A 21,737-nucleotide genomic window follows, 5' to 3' on the forward strand; every position below is an offset into this window, starting at 1 on the left:
TCCTTAAGTTTTAAAATGGCTATAGATAGGTATGGACCTTGCGGGAGAGTACTATATTGGAGAAGAGCAAATTACAAAAGTATTAGGCAGGAACTAGGGCAGGGGGTTCCATGGACCATTAACTGAGGGATCTGAGGACCCCTGTTTGGGAACCCCTGAACTATGGACAGTTAATTCGGAAAAGCTGTTTTTGGGCGAGTCCATATCTGTCATGATATGGGTGTTTAAAGACCAATGGCATAGCTTACAGGACAGGTATGCTCAAGTAAGGAGAAGGGACAAGAATGGCAAGGCAAGAGAACCTTGGATGATGAGAGAGGTGATTAATTTAGACAAGAAGAAAAAGGAAAATAATGTAAAACTTCGGAAGCTAGAATCTAACAGAACCCTTGAGGATTATAAAGAAACCAGAAACGAACTCAAGAAGCGAATTGGGAAAGCCAGGAGAGGCCATTACAAATCCTTGGCAAGTAGGATCCCAAGGCATTCTATACATACATCAGGAGCAAGAGAATAACTAGAAAGAGGGTAGGACCACTCAAGGGTGATTGATAAAGACAGAGCTGTGGTTGTTATTTATATGGATTTTGGTAAGGCATTTGGCAAGGTACCTCAGAAGAATCTCACACACAAGATTAAGATGCATGGGATCCATGGTGAATTGGCCGTTTCAATTCAGAACTGGCTTGCCAATAGAAGACATAGTGTAGTGGTCAAAGGGATTTATTCTAGCTGGGGGCCTGTAAATAGTGGTTTACCACAGGGATCTATACTAAGATCTCAGTTGTTTGTTATGTACATACACGAGATGGATGAAAATGCTGATGAGTGCATTAGTAACTTTGCAGATGATATGAAGCCTGGTGGTGTTGTGGATAGCCAAGATGACTGGCAAGGAATACTACAGGATATACATCAGTTGTGGATACGGGTGGAGAAATAGCAGATGGAGTTTAACACAGCCAAATATGAAGTGTTGCACCTTGATAGGTCAAATGCAAAGAGACAGTACACTGTTAAGGCAAGATGAATAGAGGGATCTTGTGGTCCAAGTTAATAGCTTTCTGAAAGAGGCTACACAAATTGATAGAGTGGTTAAGAAGGCATATGGCATGTTTGCCTTTGTTAGTCAAGGCATTGAGTTCTAAAGTGAGAAGGTTACAGTCTGCTGCAGCTTTATAAAACTCTGGTGTGTGTCCCCCCCCCCCATTATAGGAAGGATGTTGAGGCTTTGGAGAGGGTGCAGAAAGAGGTTGACCATGGTGTTGCCTCGAATGAAGGGTCTGTGCTATAGTGAGGGATTGGACACACTTGAGCTGTTTTCACTGGAGTGGTGGAGGCTGAGGGGAGACCTGATAGAGGTTTTCAAGATTATGAGAAACATAGATATAATAGACAGACAACATACTTTTCCAAAGGTTGCAATCTCTAATATCATAGGGCATTCTAAGGTGAGAGGGGGTAATTTCAAAGGAGATGTGAGGGGCAAGCCTCTTACACAGAGAGTGGTGGGTGCTTGGAATGCGATGCGTGGGGTGATAGAGGCAGAAACATTAGAAACTTCTAAGAGACGTTTATATGTGCACATGAATGAGGAAAATGGAAAGATATAAACATGGTGTAGGCAAAAGAGATTAATTTAGTTAGCCATTTGATTATTAGTTTAATTAGTTCAGCACAACATTATGATGTAATGATCTAGGTTCTATGTCCTATGTTCTAACTCCTTTCCAATATAATGATCATTGCACATTAGTAAGTAATAATATAAATGTTGTTACATTAATAGCAAAAGTTAAAGCAAGGTAAATACTTGAGGTTTCGTTATACCTTGCAGTGCAATTTTGGCCACCTTCATTTCCAGTCTAATCTCCCACAGCAGAATTACGACGTATTGGACAGTTAGTAATGTCTGGATTCCCCAAGTGTGTCAAAGAGGGGTAAAGGTGATATCTATGCTTTTGCTCTTATTATGTGAAGCTCAATCGTATTAATTCACTAGACATGGTTTTAGGGTTGACTGCATTCTCAACTGTCTCTCTAGGTGAGCTCGGCTGGGAACTGTATCACAAGCGAGAGGACACTGCTGCCCTCTATCATGCCATCATGGAAGCAGGCCAGGAATTTGGAATCGACAACTTTGGAGCATATGCCATGAACTCTTTGCGGCTTGAGAAAGCATTTCGAGGTTGGGGAGCAGAGGTCAGTATGGAATATGTTTCTTTCTCACCCTCTTGGGATTGAGAAAAGCACCTACACATAAGGAGAGTCTCAAAACTGTCCTACATTAAAAAGATAAAACAAGTGGAATACATTTTAAGTAGAAGCATGTAAAGCAAAAAAAAACATGTAACCTACTAGATGTCATTATTTTGGAGAGCAAATTATTTTAACTCTTTTGTTTTGGTCAAATCCTATATGACAGGATTTGGTTTGGGCAGGTAAAATTTGGAGTCAGGAGTATGTCTGCCCATAGTCACTGCAGTAAATTTCAGAGGAAAGATTCAAAAGTATTTTGTGGGGGAGAAGGACATACGTAGTTGCCCTCTCCACTCTTTCCTTTCCATTTCCTTTTCTCTGTTCTTTCATATGCTGATTCTGTTATAGGATACCAACTTGAAACATCCATCTGTGTCCACAGATGCCTGACCTGCTGGAGGATTTGTTTCTTGTTCCAAATTTCAACATACGTAGTCTCCTGTGTTTCCTGGTCTCATCTCACTTGGGGAGAATCTAAGATATTTGTCTCATGCTCTTCACACGCCAGGGATCAATAAAAGCAAAGGAAAAACTGCTGGTGAATTAAAACCAGAAAATGTTGGAAATACTCAGCAGGTAGTTAAAATTTCATGGCGATGAACTGATTGAGGATTATTGACCAAAAGTGTTAACTTTCTTTGTCTCTTAACTTTGTTGCCCGACCTGTTGAGTATCACCAGCATTTTCTGCTTTAAACCACGCATTAGGGAATTCTGTTTTCTAATTGCTTTCTGAGTAAGGAATTTCTTCTTATTTATCTGTTCCACTTACTGATAATCTCTTTTATATTTGGCTGTTAGTTTAGACTGAGGCCTTGGTACGACCCTTTGAATGACCCATAGATGGGCTGGATTTAAATCAAAATTACTCCCTTGGATTTTGATATGGACAATAAAGTTTTGCAGTGCTGGAAATAAACAGAGGTGTACAACTCCCTCTGAAACCTCTTCTTTTTTTTTAAATTAGTTTTTTAATACATTTTCTACATAGCTACAGATTAAAAAAAACCCAGATCAAAATGATACAGTGCAAAAATAAACATACAATAATATGATACAAAGAAAGATAATTGAGAAAGCACCCAAATTTAAGACATGTAAAATTAGTATCCTCCCCAAGCCCCACAACAAAAAAAAACTCCAGACCAACCACAACACAATATAGAGAATATAAATCAGGACAATCAAACCCCCAAAACTGTAAATACACTTAGCAACAGAAGATATTAATGCCTACTACCAAAAAAAAGGAGCTGAAAGCAAGGGACCGAAAAAACTCTGAAACCTCTTCTTAATCAACCTCTTCATAATATCTTTGTGTTCAATGGAGTTAACACAGCCAAGAGCATGAACTGATCTCTTTTTGTACTCTAAAGATTCTGGTGCAGAATTAAACCTGTTCTGCCCCACAATGGTCAATCTGAGTATTGTTCACGTGCTGGAATGTATGTGGCTAAAGTCATGAGAAACATTATTAATTTTGATGATTTGATTAAATCCCACACCTTAATACTGCCTATCTCATGAAGAATTAACAGAGGATGGATAAGTTTTGCTTGGGGTGTTTCCTGGTGAGTTCTCAACATCATCGTCAACCTTGGATAAGTACATGGATAAAGGGAGTTTAGAGGGAAATGGCCCAAATACAGGCAAGTGGGACTAGTTGGCCAGCACAGACGAGTTGGTCTGAAGGGCCTGTTTCTATACTTTGTTACTCTATGACTCGGGATGTTTAGACATGGGAACAGGATAGGTCTGGGCTTCCTTTATTAGTGTGATTCACACTTAAGATTGAATTTTATTTGGATTGATGCAACATTCAAAGAGCTGGAAAGCCAAGTCAATTTCTCATGTTTTCTCCCATTTCAACAATTATTCCACCTACTCCCTCACTACTCAAAACAATTGCCTACTGGCCAACACTGCCAATTGCACACACCATACACCTCTTCTCTTCCTTCCATCTCTAAACTTCCAAGCTGTACTCATATACTCTATAGACACTATTCTGGGCTATATCATGGAAAGAAATTGACAGACAGACTGAGGGATGTGCTCAAAACTCCTTGAAAAAAATGCAATATCCCCACTGAGGTCAAAGCATCTCAAAGTACATTTATGCCACCATATACAACCCTGAGGGTCATTTTCTTGCAGGTAGTCAGTGTAAATGCAAAGAAACAATAAAATGAATGTTAAAAGCTGCACACAACAAGATGGACAAAGAAATAATGTGCAAAAGGCAACACGCTGCAAAAAGAAAGTAATAAAAATTAATCAATAAGAGATATTAATAATAATAAATAAAGTAAGTCCATAGCTTGTGGGAACAGTTTGATGCTGGGGTGAGTGAAGTTATCCCCTTTGGATCAAGAGCCTGATGGTTCAGGGGTAATAACTGTTCCTGAACCTGATGGTGTGGGTCCTGATGACTCCTGTACCACCTTCCTGATGGCAGCAGTGAGAAGATAGCATGGGCTGGGTGGTGGGGGTCCTTGATGATGAGCACTGCTTTCCTGCAACAGCTCAGTTGTGGGGATGGTTTTACACTGATGGACTGGGCTGAATCCATTATTTTTGCAGGATTTTCTGTTCAAGGTCATTGGCGTTTCCATACCAGGCTATGATGCAACCAGTCACTATACTCTCCACTATACATTTGTAGAAATTTTAGCTGTCATGCTCTAAGAAAGTAAGGGCACTGCCATGTTTTCTTTGTAATGGCGCATACATGCTGGACCCAGAGCAGATCCTCTGAAATGATAATACTGGGCAATTTAAAGTAGCTGACCTTCTCTGCCTCTGATCCCCTGATGATGACTGGAGGAACTCCAGTTTCCTCCTCCTGTAATCAATAATCAGCTCCTTGGTCTTGCTGGAATCGAGTGAGAGGTTCCTGCTGTGACACCACTCAGCAGTGTCTAGTAATCCCTGGCCTACAACTTCTCCAAGTGGAGAAGGAGCGTACAGAAGAGTATTGAGAATTGAGACCATAAATTCAGAGCTCACAGAAGCCTTGTGTAAGCAGTACAAGGAATGAATCACCTCACAAACTACCGGTGGCTCAGCTCACCAATCACCAATGTGTGGAGGAGTTTGCAGTAGACTTCATTAGCCACCTCAGAAGGCACAAACAAAAAGTGAAAGCTATCCTTGGTCCAAAGGATCTGCCTAAGAAGAAGATGGAGATGATATACAGGCATTAGGAGTCATCTCCCACTTTGCCTAATTAACCATTCTTAACTTGTACATTTAAGATCAATAATCAGGGTCATCAGAGCCAAATCTGATCACAAAATCAGAGGAAGACCTGCAAATCATTTGACTGAAGGAGTGGCTGCCTTTTTTCTTGTGGATTATTAGGGAAGTGGCACATAGGAGGAGTCGAGGCCACCAGAGATCAGCCATGACCATGTTGAATGGCTGAGCAGCCTTTAGGGATTTGGTGGCCCTATTCCTGCTCCTATATCCACGTGTCTGCATGTTTATCTCTAACTTACACTGAGAGCAGCTACCTCAGCATGAACTGGGAATTAACTACGCCTGTCTGTGGGGTTCAGTGACACAACATTGAATTCATTCAACACCGCATTTTTCAAACGACTTCAAATTTACTTTCTAAATGATTCCCTGCTTAGGCGCTGAGTAAGTGGATCTTCTCAGCAGCTATTATCTAATACAAGTTATTTTGTAACCCTCATCTCACAGTTTGTATAAATACATCTTCAGCATTGTGGTATGATTTGTAAAGTACCTGATTTGCTGAGGGTTTAATTTTTTTAAAAAAACATGTATGTATCTTTTTTATCATCCAGATGAACTGCGACACAAACGCCTTTGAAGCAGGATTGGACTACTTCATCAAGTTAAATAAGGTAAGGGTGATTAATAAATGTCAAATATTATCACCAGTTGCATGGATTAAATTCATTGCCCCGGCCATTTGCATCCACAGGGTTATTTCACTCCATTCCAATCAAGTCATTTTGCACTCAGAAACGGGCCACCACATTTACGCTTTAATGCCTATACTGTTAATCCATTTAATGCTGACCATTTTGTTCGGATCTTCTTTTTCCATCCTCTTACCCTCCCTTTCATTTCTATTCTATCAGGAGTTAAACAAATCTTAACAAGATCAGAACGTAGTAATTAGCAGGGGCTGATTACAAACAGTCACATTTCAACATTATAATTTCCCCTTTCCATTTCTAACACACAAAAGTGATACTTTTTAGTGCAAAGTCGTACTGAATATGAAATACATATTTTAATAAGAGGATCATGAGGATGAAATGTGCAGGGTTGTTGTGCCAAATATAAATGTTTTTCATATGCATGTGTAACTTCTTGACAAAGGAGAATGTATTCAGAATTTTATTCATATAGTGTATAAACAGCTAGACTGTGTTGTTTGTCTTTTCCCCCTCAGCCAACAGAATTCATCGGAAAACAGGCGTTAGAAAACATCAAGAAAGAGGGGGTAAAACGCAAGCTAGTGTACCTCACCATGCAAACCGACAATGTGGATCCTGAAGGAAATGAGTCCATTTGGTATGAAGGCAAGGTGAGTCCAAACAAAACTTAAATGCAATTTAAAAAGTATCATCAACAATGGGTAAAGACTTGGATCATTGTCAGCGAGAGATAATGTGCTGGAAGACTGAAAGGTGGATAACGTTGTGCCTTTTTATTTAAGGGCTGCAAAGATAACCCTGGAAACTATAGACCAGTAAGCTTAATATCTGTGATGGATGTTTACTGGAGGCGATTCTGAAGGATAAGGTTATACATGCACTTGGAAAGACGGGGTTGATTAGAGATAGTTGGCATGACTTGCTGTGTGGGAGATCAGGTCTCAGGAATTTGACTGGGTTTTCTGAAGAGGTGTCCAAAAAGGTCAGTGAGGACAGGGTGGTAGATGTAGTCTTCATATATCCTTTGGTAGGGTTCTGCGTGGGAAGCTGCCGTGAAACATTAGTTCATATGGGATCCAGTGAGTGCTGCCTAGTTGGATAAACAATCGGCTTGATGGTAGGAAGTCGAGGGTGATAGTAGAAGATTGTTTTTCAGCTAGAGACCCATGACTAGTGGTGTTCCTCAGGGTTCAGGGCTAGACCCATTGCTATTTGTCATCTGCATTTATGATTTTGATGAGAATGTACAAGGCATTCTTAGTAAGTTTGCAGATTTCTAAAGTAGGTGGTGTCATACATAGTGAAGATGGTTATCAGGAACTAGAGAGAGATCTGGGCCAGCTGGGTAAGTGGGCCAAGGAATGTTGAATGGAGTTCAGCTCAGGTAAGTGCAGGGTTTGCATATTGGAAAGATAAATGAGGGTAGAACTTTCACAGTGAATTTTAGGGTCCTAAGGATTATTTTTAAAACAGAGTGAATAAGGACTACAAGTGCATGGTTCACTGAAATTGACGTCACAGCTAGAGAGGGTGGTGAGGTATGCTAACCCCATCATACTTTTGATTACCAAGGTTCCAAACATAATCTCTTTCTGAGACTAGTCCTGGTGAAGGATTTCAGCCCTAGGTGTCAACTGTTTATTCCCATCCATAGATGTTGCCTGACCTGCTGAGCTCTTCCGGCACCTTGGGTGTATTGCTTTTCAACTCTTTAACACCTACTGCTGATCGATGTATTGGCTCTCTGCTGGACAGTCCCTAAACATGGCTTGGAAATGCATTTAGAAAGCAATTTGGAACATTTACTGTGTTGAGGAAAGATTGTTGTCATTAATGGAAAGGTGGAACAAAGTGTTCTTTATGATAGAGAGGAAATAATGAAATTATGGAGCAACATCCACTTCGCTGACCACTGACAAAACGTTTAATGGATGCACAAATTATAGTGGTAGTGCATGAAATAATCCACTGCAGGGTAAATGAAATGTCTTCCTCAATTAAAAGAGATTGTATAACAATGAAAAACAATATACAAGAGTACTATATAAGAAACGCAAAACTTTTTAACAATACTGAAAACACTCCAAATCTGTGAAGAGAGAAGCAGGGTTAATGTTGCAACTTGATGGCCTTATGGCCAACCTGACAGATATGTGAGACGTTACAAATACCGAGAAAGGGGAAGCAGGAAAGAGCAAAAGGGAAAATTGTGAGCTAGCGGAAGGGTTGTTGGTTACGATAAAGAAGGAATGACCTCGTCAGCAAATGTGTGTGATATTAGAACAAGTAAAGAGGCTAAAGATAGTCTGGAAGAAATTTAGCAGTATCATAACCTAGTCTGCTGTCGAAAACAAAATGGGAACAACCAGTTAAGTGAGATCATTGATCCTGTGTTGAGTGCAGGTGACTGTAAAGTACACAACTGGAAAATGAGTAGCACCCGCATAAGTTTCAGTGAAATAGAATAGGAGACCAAGGACACAGAGATCAGAAGTGTGATTCAGAATTAAAATGGTAAGTAGTCTGAAACCTAGCATAGCGCTTACAGAATAGAGCCATTCAGCTAAGTGATCACTTAATCTGCATCAGCGGCAGAGATAACAGAGTACTAGAATGAAAGAAATGAAAAGAATACTCTTTTTCTGAAAGGAGTGTTTGGAGTCTTGGATGGTAGGGTAAAATTAAAGAACGGGTGTTGTTTATCCTGTATTTGGTCAAGTAGGAAGAGGAGCAGCGTTTGGTCTGAATAACAAGAATCCAGTGTGCAGTGCAGATAACGTTGTAAAATAACGGGTGCAAAGTGTGTTTGTTGATGGCATTGCATTGAAGGGTGGTTTAAATCCCAACATGTCATGTGATGGGTATGGGGGCTGATGATGAGGACAAGTGGGACGCCATCATAATCAAAGGAAGGGACAGGGGTGATATCAACAGTGCATGAGCCCTGTCATCAATGCTGGAAGGGAATGTTCTATTCAGGAAAGAAAAAGTAAAAAAAAGGGATGAGCTTTATAAAGATTAGCTTTACTTGTCGCATACTGTATCCATCTAACCATACAGCGAATTGCGTTGTTTGCATTAGATCAAATCAACGAGGATTGTGCTGAGCAAGTGTCGCCACATTTCTGGCACCAACTTAGCATGCACACAATTCACTTACCCTAATCTTTGGAGGCAACTGGAGCACCTGGAGGAAACTCCCACTGTCAGGGGGAGATTGTACAAACTTCATAGAGACTGTGGTAGGAATCACATCGCAACCTTACAGCCTGTGCTGTAAAGTGTCGCATTAACCACTAGCTACCGTGCACACTGCTTGTACATTAGCCATCCCATTTGAATATTATAAACTAAGCTTATAAGGCAGCATTGTCAGAAGATATGTAATGAAGGTAGAAAAAACTGTGAGAATGGAATAGATTCCATGCATGAAATGGAAATGGAAGATATCATGGGGGATTTCAAGATGCAGGTAGATTGGGAAAATCAGGTTGGTGCAGGATCCCAAGAGAGGGAATTTGCAGAATGCCTACTAGATGGCTTTTTAGAGCAGCTTGTGGTTGAGCCAACTAGTGGGAAGAGAATTCTGGACTGGGTATTGTGTAATGAACCAGACTTGATTATTTAATTAGGGAGCTTAAGGCAAAGGAACACTTGGGAGACTGTGATCATAATATGATAGAATTCATCCTGCAGTTTGAGAAGGAGAAGATAAAGTCAGATATGTCAGTATTACAGTGGAGTAAAGGGAATTACAGAGGCACGAGAGAGGAGCTAGCCAAAGTTAGTGGGAAGTTAGAGGATTGGAAAATTTTTAAAAACCAACAGATTGCAATTTTAAAAAACTATAAAGAGAGAAAAGATGAAATACGAAGGTAAGCTAGCCAAAAATATCAAAGGAGCTGACAAAATTTTTTTTTCAGATATAAGGAACAAAAGGGAGGAGAGAGTGGGTATGGGACCACTGGAAAATGTGTCACCAGGGACAAAGAAATGGCTTTGACAAAGTAAATGCTTTCTTGTATTTCCTGTAGGAAACACGGGGACCAACTTGCAGACAGCTAAATTATTTAACAATAGATTCAAGCTCAGTAATCTGTTATAATGTTGCAAAACACAGTACATGTAGTCACACACAGCGCGTATTGTTACAATCCAGCACATACAGTCACAAAGTAATGTTAGCACATGTCCCTGAGTGACATGGCCTACAGATTGACAGGTCGATGTAAAGTGTACGGTGTATGTTTATGTAAGGCGTTACTGGCTCTATTATAATAAAACAAGCAATAGTATAAATATGTGAAATTGTCATGACTGAACCTGGTATAAAATCATTGAGTTAAAAACTAAATAGAATCATCATTAGTATGTAATATGAATGGCTGCTGTTGTCAGTGGAATAATACCCCCAATGGTGCAGCAACAGTCTTGCGATACAGTATTGGTGTTTTACCTAACGTACAAATGTGAGCACTTAGTGTTTGCTATCCCTTTCACTTCCACTGTTATTGAGAGCCCTGTTGGAGAGCACAAATTTCACCAAAGGATCAAACCTAGGTGCCACTTCTCTAACGAGATAATTGAGCTTATGAAGCATTATTCTTGTGTATTAAGGTTGTAGGTAACACTACATCTGGAGCATACAGTTACAACACACAACAGAGTGTGGCCTTCGCATATGTGCCTGTGGAACTCAGCAAAATAGGGCAGCACCTGGAGGTGGAGCTGCTAGATAAAAAGTACAGTGCAGCAGTCGTCCAAGAACCATTGGTATTGACGGACCCATCTCGGGCTCGAATGAAGAAGAAGAAGAGTGAATCTTCAAATGTTTGATGGAAAGTATTCTTAGTAAAATGAAAGTAATCCTGAATCAAAGAATTATGTCAATGCTGTAAGATAACATTGAAACAATGTAACTCTTAAGCTCTTTAAATGTGAAATGTAAGTAGAGAGTTGGGAATTTGTAAGTAATTTTAATCAGTTACTTTTGCAATCTCCCTCTGTTTAACTAATAGGGACATCTATTTTACAAATATAGTGAAAGCATTGGATTATATTTTAACAAACAGTATATGGTAGGAACCATATTTATTGAGCCGTGCTTAAACTTGGACCAACCTTCCAATTACCATGGATCTCGTGTGTGCGCACGCAAAGATGCTAACTTCAGCAAAATGCCTTGCAGAAAACATCATGTACTCTCACTGATGTTCTGTAACAGAGTGTTAATCTTTCCCATTATATGCACAATAGGAAAATATTCCCTCAGTGTCAACAAAACACTCTTCAGCCCTAGTCTTATTGTAATCCAAAGTGTTGAAATTCCACACTCTCAGCACCGAGTGAAGAAGTTCCCCTTAAATATTTCACCTTTCACCCCTAACCTATGACCTCTAGTTTCAGTCTCACCCATTCTCAGTGGGAAAAGCCTGTAATTAATCATTACTGATTATTAATAACTAATAAAGACTGAATAATTATCCTCAGTTAATTACTTGTGCACAAAGAAATAAACAGCTGATGCTGAATTTGGCTTTAACTTTGTAGATGCTGGTGGGGGTCACATTTCAGAACATGAATCCGATGCTTAAGGAAACGTTCATTTCTATAACTACAACCACAGACTCTTTTAAGTGAAAGAGTTTACAGTATTTCAAAGTTCAAGTTCATACAAGATCAAATATTCACAACATTAACTTATTTCAGCAGCTGTCTGGAATAAATTTCAAATAATACTCTTATTCAGTGGTCTTCTGTGTTGCAATTTCTGTACAGTTATTGGATGAGCGAGAGCCAAGGAAGTGCCAAGGATGGATACATTAAATTGAAATCAATTTAAATTCCACTAATGGCATTGTTGAACTGAAATGTATTTCTGCAAAATAAATTATTGTGCTTTCTAAATCCATTCTGCAATAAATAACAACAATATATTTTTAAGTAATTTGTCAATAAATGACAATGAAAACAAGTAATTTGAAAGCCTGCTTTTCTGATAGAAAGTTAAAGGGGACTGTGGTAAATGACTTACGGGTATGCTTCTCAACAGCAAAACATATAAAAGTTAGAGAACTTGAAGAATGATAGGGACAACTTATATGTGTTCTCTTAATCAACTTGTAACTTTAGTACTATATATAATTTTCTCACTTGAGAATTGTTAACAAGTTGTAACACTTTTTTTGAAACTGGCCATACTACTGTGAATGATATGATTACAAAAAATAGTATGGAAAATAATGGAGGTAAGAAATCTTTATTTGTAATTCATAGTATGAAATGTGAACTATGTATCGTTAAATGGAATGTTACTGGCTGTAAACTGCTGTATGTATTCAGTTTGATTATGAAAATCACTATCTACTCTGCAAATAAATTTCAGGAAACCCCTTTGATGGTTTTCTGTTTCGTTATAATAAATAGGATTCTTGTTGCATTGAATTTATACTTGTCTTTTGTTTCCAGAATTTGCTTGCAGAAAATATTTAGACAACAGGTAGTTGGATGAGATGAAATGTTTCTTCGATAACTGATCTGTCCTTGCTTGTCCCTGTTCCTTCACACCCAAAAACATGCTTAATTGAGAAATTACCAAGTTACTGTACCTCTGATTTAATTTCTTCTTTACTCATGCCTGCTCTTCTTTGCAGTTAACCTGTAACTTTAGAGGAGGCATGGAACTTCACAGGTTGCTTAATCTTTCTAATTAAATACAATCTTATAATAATCTAAACCGGTCTATATTCCATACAATTTAAGCTCATTTATGCTTTCCCAGTAAAGGGAACAGCACTGTAGCTCCAATACTAAAGCTCACTCTTCTTTCCAGCCTAGCTCTTCTCTGATAGGTTGTGATTATGGGATCATCTGACATTTGAATGCGGTTTCTGACTGACATTGAAGCATGGTTGCAATTTATAGTACTGAATTTTTTTCCAGTACCTTGATCGTTGAAGAAAACTACTCAAAAGTTTCCATGGTAGAATATTAAACAATACTAAATCAAGACTTTTTCAAAATTCCCAGTCAAATTTCATGGATTTCCCAGTTTAATTTCACGCATGTTCCTGCTCTGAAGGAAACAATATGTCTTCCATTTTCCTGCAGCAAGAATCTACCCAAATGCTATCTGAGCCCTAACCCTGATCTGGGACTATCTTTAGATGTTCTCTCTCCTTACGGACCTATCAGGCATATCTCATATGGGATTCTGTCCTGGTTCTTCGACCCCATACCTCCAAACTTGTTCAGAACGCTCTTCATCTCCTCAGCCTCCATCCTGGTGTAAGTGAATTCTTCTGATGCTTTCCCTACTTATGGAAAATGCAGTTGTTATTCTACACTAGCATCCATCCTTTGTAACTCTCTCCCATCTTTCAAACTCACTTTCCTCTACTGTCATTACATGTGATTTTACCCACCATTTTTCTTGCAATTTGGTGATTGAATCTCTCCAATGAGATCTGTTATTGTTGCTGATTAACTGGGCTCTGAAAACACAGACTCATTCCTCAATCACACTTTATTTACTTGTGCACAAAGGGAGCAGCCTGGCGCCTGCCACCCCACTGTTCTGAGGTCTGAACAAAGAAATGCCATTTTAATACTGAATTGATTCGTTGAAAATAGATACTGACCAATTGGTAACCTTATGCATACTTAAGTCCCTTCTTTGTATGATCAAGCACCAATCACACTACGGTAATACAGATATTAATAGCCAGTAGTTTGTCCATGTTAAAGGGCAATAGTATTAAATAATTAAAGTAACTGACCTTTAATAAGTGTCACCTTCATAAATATCCTTATCCTATTTCCTTCTGTCAGATGGCTCTGATCCCCTGCTGTGCAAAGGGAAGCAATGCTCTTCAAAGACCCTTCTTGCCTGGGTAACTGTATTATATTCTTCGCTGGACCTTATCTTCACCCTTGTCACAACTTACACACTATGTTTCTCTCACAGTGCATAAGCAACGAGGTGGAAGGGTTTTGGCCCAAAATGTCGACTGTTTATTCCTTTCCACAGATACTGCCTGACCTGCTGAGTTCCTCCAGCATTTTGCGTGTTACTTACATTTGCAATATCTCTTGTGCTTATGGTGGATTTTTTCCTCTTCATTTCAACCAGAGTCCAACTTTCCTCACGAATTGGATCTTCTGGGAGCAGGGCCTGAAGTTAATGGAGATCTGATTCAGCAGCTATGGCCATTCTATCCAAAGCGAGATGCCCTACTGAATATGAGCTTAATGTCAACAATTTAATAGTCTACATTCCAGAACTTTCTAGAAATCCTTATCTCTGAATTTGAAATCACCTTTAGGTTGCCATAGCCAGGGGTGGTGGTGGGGACAAACTCCCACTACTTAATAAATGCCCCCAATGGCATGCAGCTCAAATAGCCTCTGACAACCAAGTCCAGCTCCTGGCCTTCACATGTGGCTTAGTTACTAAGCCTGGCAGAACCGTTTCTACTGACAGGAGAAAGGGTGAAGGCAGTTACTGATGCCTTAAAACCAATCGCTTAGGGCAGTTGGGGCTCGGCAGCTGTGGTTGGCGGGAGATGGAAAACTCTGATCTCAAACCTCACTGTCTTACGGCTATAGCCACTCATGGGGAAGGCTTTGGGAGTAAACCCAGCCAGAAAATATCTGGAGCTGGGGTCCCTAAGGCAGTCCCTTTGAGTTCAATGCAGACTGGCAACTCCTATGATGCTGCTGGTGCCAAACAGTAATGCTCTCTGCCGTTGCTTAGTGTTCATCAGGTGCTTGGAGAGGTGGAGCCTGCTACATGGGCAACAGCTTGCTCTCCACATCATACTGTCCCGGTTTGCATATCCAGACAGCTCGGATGCAATATGCATGGTCGACCCTGACTGACAAGAGGCCCCAGCATCAAGACACAGACTAACTCCCATTTTATGAGCCAAGATGGTGTAAAACCATTTTTAATTTTGACCTTCTAGATTTGTGATTTACCCAACAGCAGGACTTCCTTACCACCAGAAGCATCGTTAACCCACAGTAGTGTTTTGTAACACGAACGGATAAGCTGTTCAAACCACATGATTGCAAATATTCTCTGCAAATATTTTCTGCAACTATTTTCTAAACTCCTTTCCCTCTGGTGCTTGTTTTTGTTTGAACTTTGTGAGCCTTCTTTATTGCTGTCCACTCCCAGGCTGGTTCCTTTAGTCCAGCTGGTGCCATCGCCACCTCCCACACAGCCCATGTTTACTTATAAACTGATAAAACTATTTTTAGTGGCGGCATTAAGTTCTGAGAAAGTGGTCAGCTTTTATCTGCCAGATCGTTTTACACAGAAGGACTAGCCAGTTCACTTCCAGCAGCTCTCTTAACTGGTACAGCCTTTATGCAACTCCAGATACACATACGTCGTTGATTTTTAATGCCCTCCTCAATCAGAGGCAATTAGAGATGAACAAGTGTTGCATTGATGGTTACATCAATGAATAACATAATCAATCCCTCTAACCTTTTTATCGATATGTTTTAATGCACCCATTCATGAGCTGTTTTGCTGAGGAATTATGTGCCTCATAAATTTATGCAAATTTCCTGCTATTATGTTAATGGGATCTGAATGGGAAGCGGATGTGGAAAATTTCCTTTTACAATGCGGGTGTAATTGTAGCAGGGGAGCTTACCTCGTTAAGAAGGCGTCTGGTGTGTTGGCCTTCATTAGCTGGGGGATTGAGTTCTAGAGCCTTGAGGTAATGCTGCAGATCTACAAAACTCTGGCTAGACCACAATTAACTTTAGAGAAGGTGCAAAGGAAATTTAAGGACATCGGAGCAAAATTAGGTCTTTTGGCCCATCAAGTCTGCTCTGCCATTTGATCATGGCTATCTCAACCCCATTCTCATGCCTTTTCCCTGTAGTCTTTGCCACGCTGATTAATCAAGAACCTATCAACCTCCGCTTTAAATATAGCTCCAAGTACATGTATTAAAGTATACTGTATGCAGGCAGCTACAAAACAAAGAAACACAATAGAACCTATTAAAAAACCCACAGGACAAAGACTGTCCAACACACAATGTGCAAAAAAAAGATAAATCGTGCAAACAGTAGCAGCCAGAACGTTAACTGCAGAGCCCCCAAGAGTGGAGCCAGGTCAGCACTGAGGTGAGTGCAGATGGCAGCAGGTCACAACTGCAGAGACAGGTCAGTGCAGACTGGTGAGCTGAACACCGGTTCATCCTTTGCCCTTGATCAAACCACACAAGAAGTAAACTAAACCACATGGAACACAAACTGCAGAGTCCCTGAAAGGGAGTCCACAGCTGCAGAACCCATTCAGGCACCCAATGGCTCCAGGGCAACAGCTGCTCCCGAACTTGGTGATGTGGAACCCAAGACTCCTGTACCTTCTGCCCAACGTTAGAAGCAAGAAGAGAGGGAGACCAGTCAAACTCGGGCAGAGAGCGCTGAACACCTGGTCATTTTCCCCTCTCGTCCTTGACAATTTTAATCTTCCTCGATACTTTAATCAGCACAGAATAATGAAACCGACCTGTGTTCATACTCAGCGATGGCCCTCCCAGCCCTACCTGCACGCTCGAGAGTCTAGCTCACCAGATCACCCAGAAGGTAGCTTAGTTGGTTTGAAAGAGCATCTTTAGAAGGGAAATTACAGGCTGCTGACTGCAGCGATCAAAGTTCAGAAGAAGTACATGTGACAGAATATCTAAAAGTCTTGTGAGCTGTCTGCCATTGGTTACTGGTGCTATCAATGACTCAGCCTCCACGGTCGTCTGTGGCAACAAATTCCACAGATTCACTACACTCTGGCTAAAGAAATTCCTCCTCATCTCTGTTCTAACCAGGCATTCTCTGTTCTGAGGCTGTGCCCTCTGGTCCAAGTCTCACCCACTGTATGAAACATCCTCTCCACATCCACTCTATCTAGGACTTTGAATATTCATTGGTTTCAATGAAATCCTTCCTTATTCTTATAAGCTTCAGTGAGTACAGGCCCAGAGCCATCACTCGCCTCATGTGTTAACCCTTTCATATCTGGAATCATTCATGTGAACCTTCTCTGGATCCTCTTCAATGCCGGCATATCTTATAAGGGGCCCCAAAACTGCTCACAATATTCCAAGTGAGGCCTCACCAATTCTTTATAAACCTTCAGCATTACATCTTTGCTCTTATATTCTAGTCTTCTTGAAATGAATGCTACCATTGTATTTGCCTTCCTTACTACCGACTCAACCTACAAGTTAATTTGTAAGGAATCCTGCACACATTTCTCCCCATTTAGAAAATAGTCTCCACCTTTATTCTTTCTAGAAAAGTAAATGACCATACACTTCCCTGCATATATTTTATCTGCCACTTCTTTGGCCATTCTCTCAATCTGTCTAAGTCCTTCAGCAGACTCTCTGCTTCCTCAACATTACTTGGCCCTCTTCCCATCCTCATATCACCTGCAAACTTGGCCACAAAGCCATCAATTCCGTCATCCAAATCATTGACGTATAACATGAAAAGAAGCAGTCAATACTGATGACAGTGGAATATTAATAGTCACCAGCAGCCAATCAAAAAAGGCCCCCTTTATTCGCACCCTTTACAGCCTGACAGCCAGCCAATCTACCCATGCTAATATCTGTCCAGTAACGCCAAGGGCTTTTGTTGAGTAACATCATGAGTGGCACCTTGTTCAAGGCTTTCTTGAACATCCTCTGGCTCTTCTTTGTCTATCCTGTCTGTTACTTCTAACAAGAAATTCCTCTCTTTATTGCTTTTTCATTTGCCTTCTGTTGGTTTTTAAGTTTCCCAAACCTCTTACTTCCCATTAATTTCTGCTATATTATATGCCCTCTCTTTTGCTTTTATGCTGTGTCTTTGACTTCCCTTGTCAGCCACGGTTGGATCTTCCTCCCTTTAGAATACCCCTTCATCTTTAACATGTATTTATCCTCATCCTTCCAAATTGACCTCAGAAACTCCAGCCATTGCTGTTCTGCCACCGTCCCTGCTTCTGTCACCTTCCAATCACCTTTGGCAGCTCCTCCCTCATGCCCCTGTAATTCCCTTTACACCACTGTCATACTGATACAATTGACTTTATCATCTCACTCTCAAACTGCCTGAGATACTTACTTGCACTTTTTGAAACTGTGATAGAATTCTTTGAAGATTCAAATGCTTCACTCGATAATCAACTCAAGAATATTAGGCATGACATTGCTTATTTGTCTGTATTATTCACAAAGTTTAAATAAACCAATCTTCATAGAATCATAGAAATCTACAGCACATTACAAGCCCTTCGGCCCACAATGAGCCAACCATGTAATCGACTCGAGAAACTGCCTAGAATTTCCCTACTGCATAGCCCTCTATTTTTCTAAGCTCCGTGTACCTCTCTCTCTTAAAAGACACTTTTGTATCCTCCTCTACCACTGTCGCTGGCACACACCCACCATTCTCTATGTAAAGGACATCCCCCTTGTATCTGCTTTCAAGCACCTCAAAACTATGTCCCCTCGTGTTAGCAGTTTCAACCCTCCAGACTATCCACAACACCCCCAACTTTTGTGTCATCAGCAAACTTACTAACCTGCCCTTATATTTCCTCATCCAGGTCATTTATAAAAATCACAAAGAGGAGGGGTCCCAGAACAGAACCCTGCGGAACACCACTGGTCACCAACCTCCATGCAGAATACAACCCATCTACAACTACACTTTGCGTTCTGTGGGCAAGCTAATTCTGGATCCAAAAAGCAAGATCTCCTTGGATCCCATGCCTTATTACTTTCTGTATGAGTCTTGCATGGGGAACCTTATCAACTGCTTTACTGAAATCCATATACACTACATCCACTGCTCTACCTTCATCAAAGTGTTTTGTTACCTCCTCAAAGTATTCAATCAGGCTCATACGGCATGACCAGCCCCTGACAAAGCCATGCTGACTATCCCTAATCAGATTAAGTCTCTCCAAATGCTCATAAATCCTGCCTCTCAGGATCTTCGCCAACAACTTGCCCACCACTGAAGTAAAACTCATTGATCTATAACTACCTGGGTTATCTATACTTCCTTTTACGAACAAGGGAACAACATTTGCAACCTTCCAATCCTCTGGTACTTCTCCCATCCCTACTGATGATGCAAAGATCATTGCCAGAGGCTCAGCAATCTCCTCCCTTGCTTCCCACAGCAGCCTGGGGTACATCTCATCCGGTCTGGCGATTTGTCTAACTTAATACCTTTCAATGGCTCCAGCACATCCTCCTTCTTAATGTCTATATGCTCAAGCATCCCCACAATTGCCAACGTCCTTTTCCCTGGTGAATACTGAAGCAAAGTATTCATTAAGTACCTCAACTACTCCGACCCAATGCACATTTCAACTATAGCACCTGATTGGTCCAATTCACACACAGCTCATTGTCTTGCTCTTCACATACTTGGAGAATGCCTTGGAGTTTTCCTTAATCCTGCTCGCCAAGGCCATCTCATGGCCCCTTCTGGCTCTCCTGATTTCATTCTTGAGCTCCTTCCTGATACCCTTGTAATTTTCTAGAGCTCTAACAGTGCCTTGAACCCTTTGTAAGCTTTTCTTTACTTCGTAACTGGATTTTCTATATCCTCTGCACACGGTCCTTTTACCCTACAATCCTTTCTCTGGCGCAATGGAACATACCTATGCAGAATGCTATGCAAATATTCCCTGAACATTTACCACATTCCTGCCATGCATTTCCTTGAGAACCCGCTTCCAATTTATGCCTAATTCCAAAGCTCCTGCCTAATAGCATCATATTTCCCCCCACCCCAATTAAGCATTTTCCCAATTGTCTGCTCCTATCCCTCTCCAGCGCTATGGCAAAGGAGACAGAGTTCTGGTCACTACCTCCAAAATGGTCTCACACCAAGAGATCTGACACCCGACCAATACTAGATCAAGTACAGCCTCTCCTCTAGTTGGCTCATCTAAATATTGTGACAGGAAACCTTCCTGAACACACCTATCCATCTCCACCCCATCTAAACCCCTCGCTCCAAGTAGATGCCAGTCAATATTAAGAAAGTTAAAATCACCTGTCACAACAACCATATTATTATTGCACCATTCCAGGATCTGCCTCTCTATCTCCTCCTCAATGTCTCTGTTACTATTGGGGGAGGGTCTGTAGAAAACACCCAGTAGAGTTACTGCCCCCTTCCTGTTTCTGACTTCCACCCACAATGATCCCTCCATGACTTCCTCCTTTTCTACAGCCATGATACTATCCCTGATTAGCAATGGCACTCCCCCACCTCTCTTGCCTCCCTCCCTGTCCCTTTTGCAACATCTAAAGTCCAGCACATTCAGCAGCCATTCCTGCCCCTGAGACATCCAAGTCTCTGTAATGCCAAAACATCACAGTTCCACGTATTGATCCATGCTCTAAGTTCAACCACCTTGCTCATGATTCTCTTTGCATTAGACACATCTCAAACCATCAGGCTGAGTGCATTTTTGTTTTATCGTCTGCCTCTCCTTCCTCACAAACTCTCTTACAAGCTGTCTCTACTTGTGCACTAACTGCCCCATCTCTGCCACTTCGCTTTGGTTCCCACCCCCCTGCAAATCTCGTTTAAACCCTCACCAACAGCATTAGCAAACCTCCGTACCAGGATATTGGTTCCCATCCAGTTCAGGTACGACCTGTTCCAATTGTACAGATCACTCCTTCCCCAGAAAAGGTTCCAATGATCCAAGAACTCGAAACTCTGCCCCCTGCACCATCTCCTCAGGCACTCATTCATCTGCGCTATCTCCCTGTTCTGGCCTTCTCTGCCTCATTGCTCTGGGAGTAATCTGGAGATTACCACCTTGGAAGGCCTGCTCTTCAGCCTCCTTCCTAATTCCTTTAATTTATTGCACAGGACCTCTACCTCTCTCCTGCCCATATTATTGGTACCAACATTTACCATGACCTCCAACTGCTCACCCTCCCCTTCAAGAATATTCTGCAACTGCTCAGATATCCTGGACCCTAGCACCCGGGAGCCAACACACTATCCTAGCATCTCTTTTGCTGCCCTAGAATCTTCTATCTGTCCCCCTAACTATCAAGTCCCCTCTGACTATTGCTCCATCTGACTTCACCCTACCCTCCTGAGGCTCAGAGCCAACCACAGTGCTATTGGTCTGGCTGTTGCTGCCGCCTTGCCCAGATAAGTCATCCCCCACAGCAGTATCGAAAGGTGTACACCTGTTACTGAGGGGAATGACCACAGGGGGACCCTCACTGACTTATTTCTCCCTTTACCTCTCTCGGTGTTCACCCATCTACACCCCAAATTCTGCACTCAGGGTGTAATAGCCTGCTCAAAAGTGTATTTATCAAATGCTCTCTCTCCCGGATGATCCTCAGTTCATCCAACTCCAGCTCCTTAATGCGGTCCTTCATGAGCTGGAGTTGGATGCACTTCCCGCACTTCAATTGCAACAAAATTATGTGAATCTTATCAGTCAAATCAGTTGTCTTCCCATTTCTGTCCATTAACCCTATTTAAGTACAGCATTGGC

At 41.2% G+C, this 21,737-nt stretch overlaps 1 protein-coding gene across 1 annotated transcript in view; it reads left to right on the forward strand.

Moving 5' to 3' along the window:
• Positions 1-12,614, forward strand: part of dmgdh (dimethylglycine dehydrogenase) — a 113,661-nt gene extending 101,047 nt beyond the window's left edge. Inside the window, exons 13-16 of the mRNA XM_073048217.1 lie at positions 2,045-2,202; positions 6,074-6,133; positions 6,691-6,825; positions 10,793-12,614. Coding sequence (XP_072904318.1) covers positions 2,045-2,202; positions 6,074-6,133; positions 6,691-6,825; positions 10,793-11,011 — 572 coding nt within the window. The 3' untranslated portion in view covers positions 11,012-12,614. The remainder of the gene's footprint in view (positions 1-2,044; positions 2,203-6,073; positions 6,134-6,690; positions 6,826-10,792) is intronic.
• The last annotated feature ends 9,123 nt before the right edge of the window (positions 12,615-21,737 follow it).

The sequence above is a fragment of the Hemitrygon akajei genome, chromosome 6 (genome assembly GCF_048418815.1).
Source record: "Hemitrygon akajei chromosome 6, sHemAka1.3, whole genome shotgun sequence".
NCBI lineage: Eukaryota > Metazoa > Chordata > Chondrichthyes > Myliobatiformes > Dasyatidae > Hemitrygon > Hemitrygon akajei.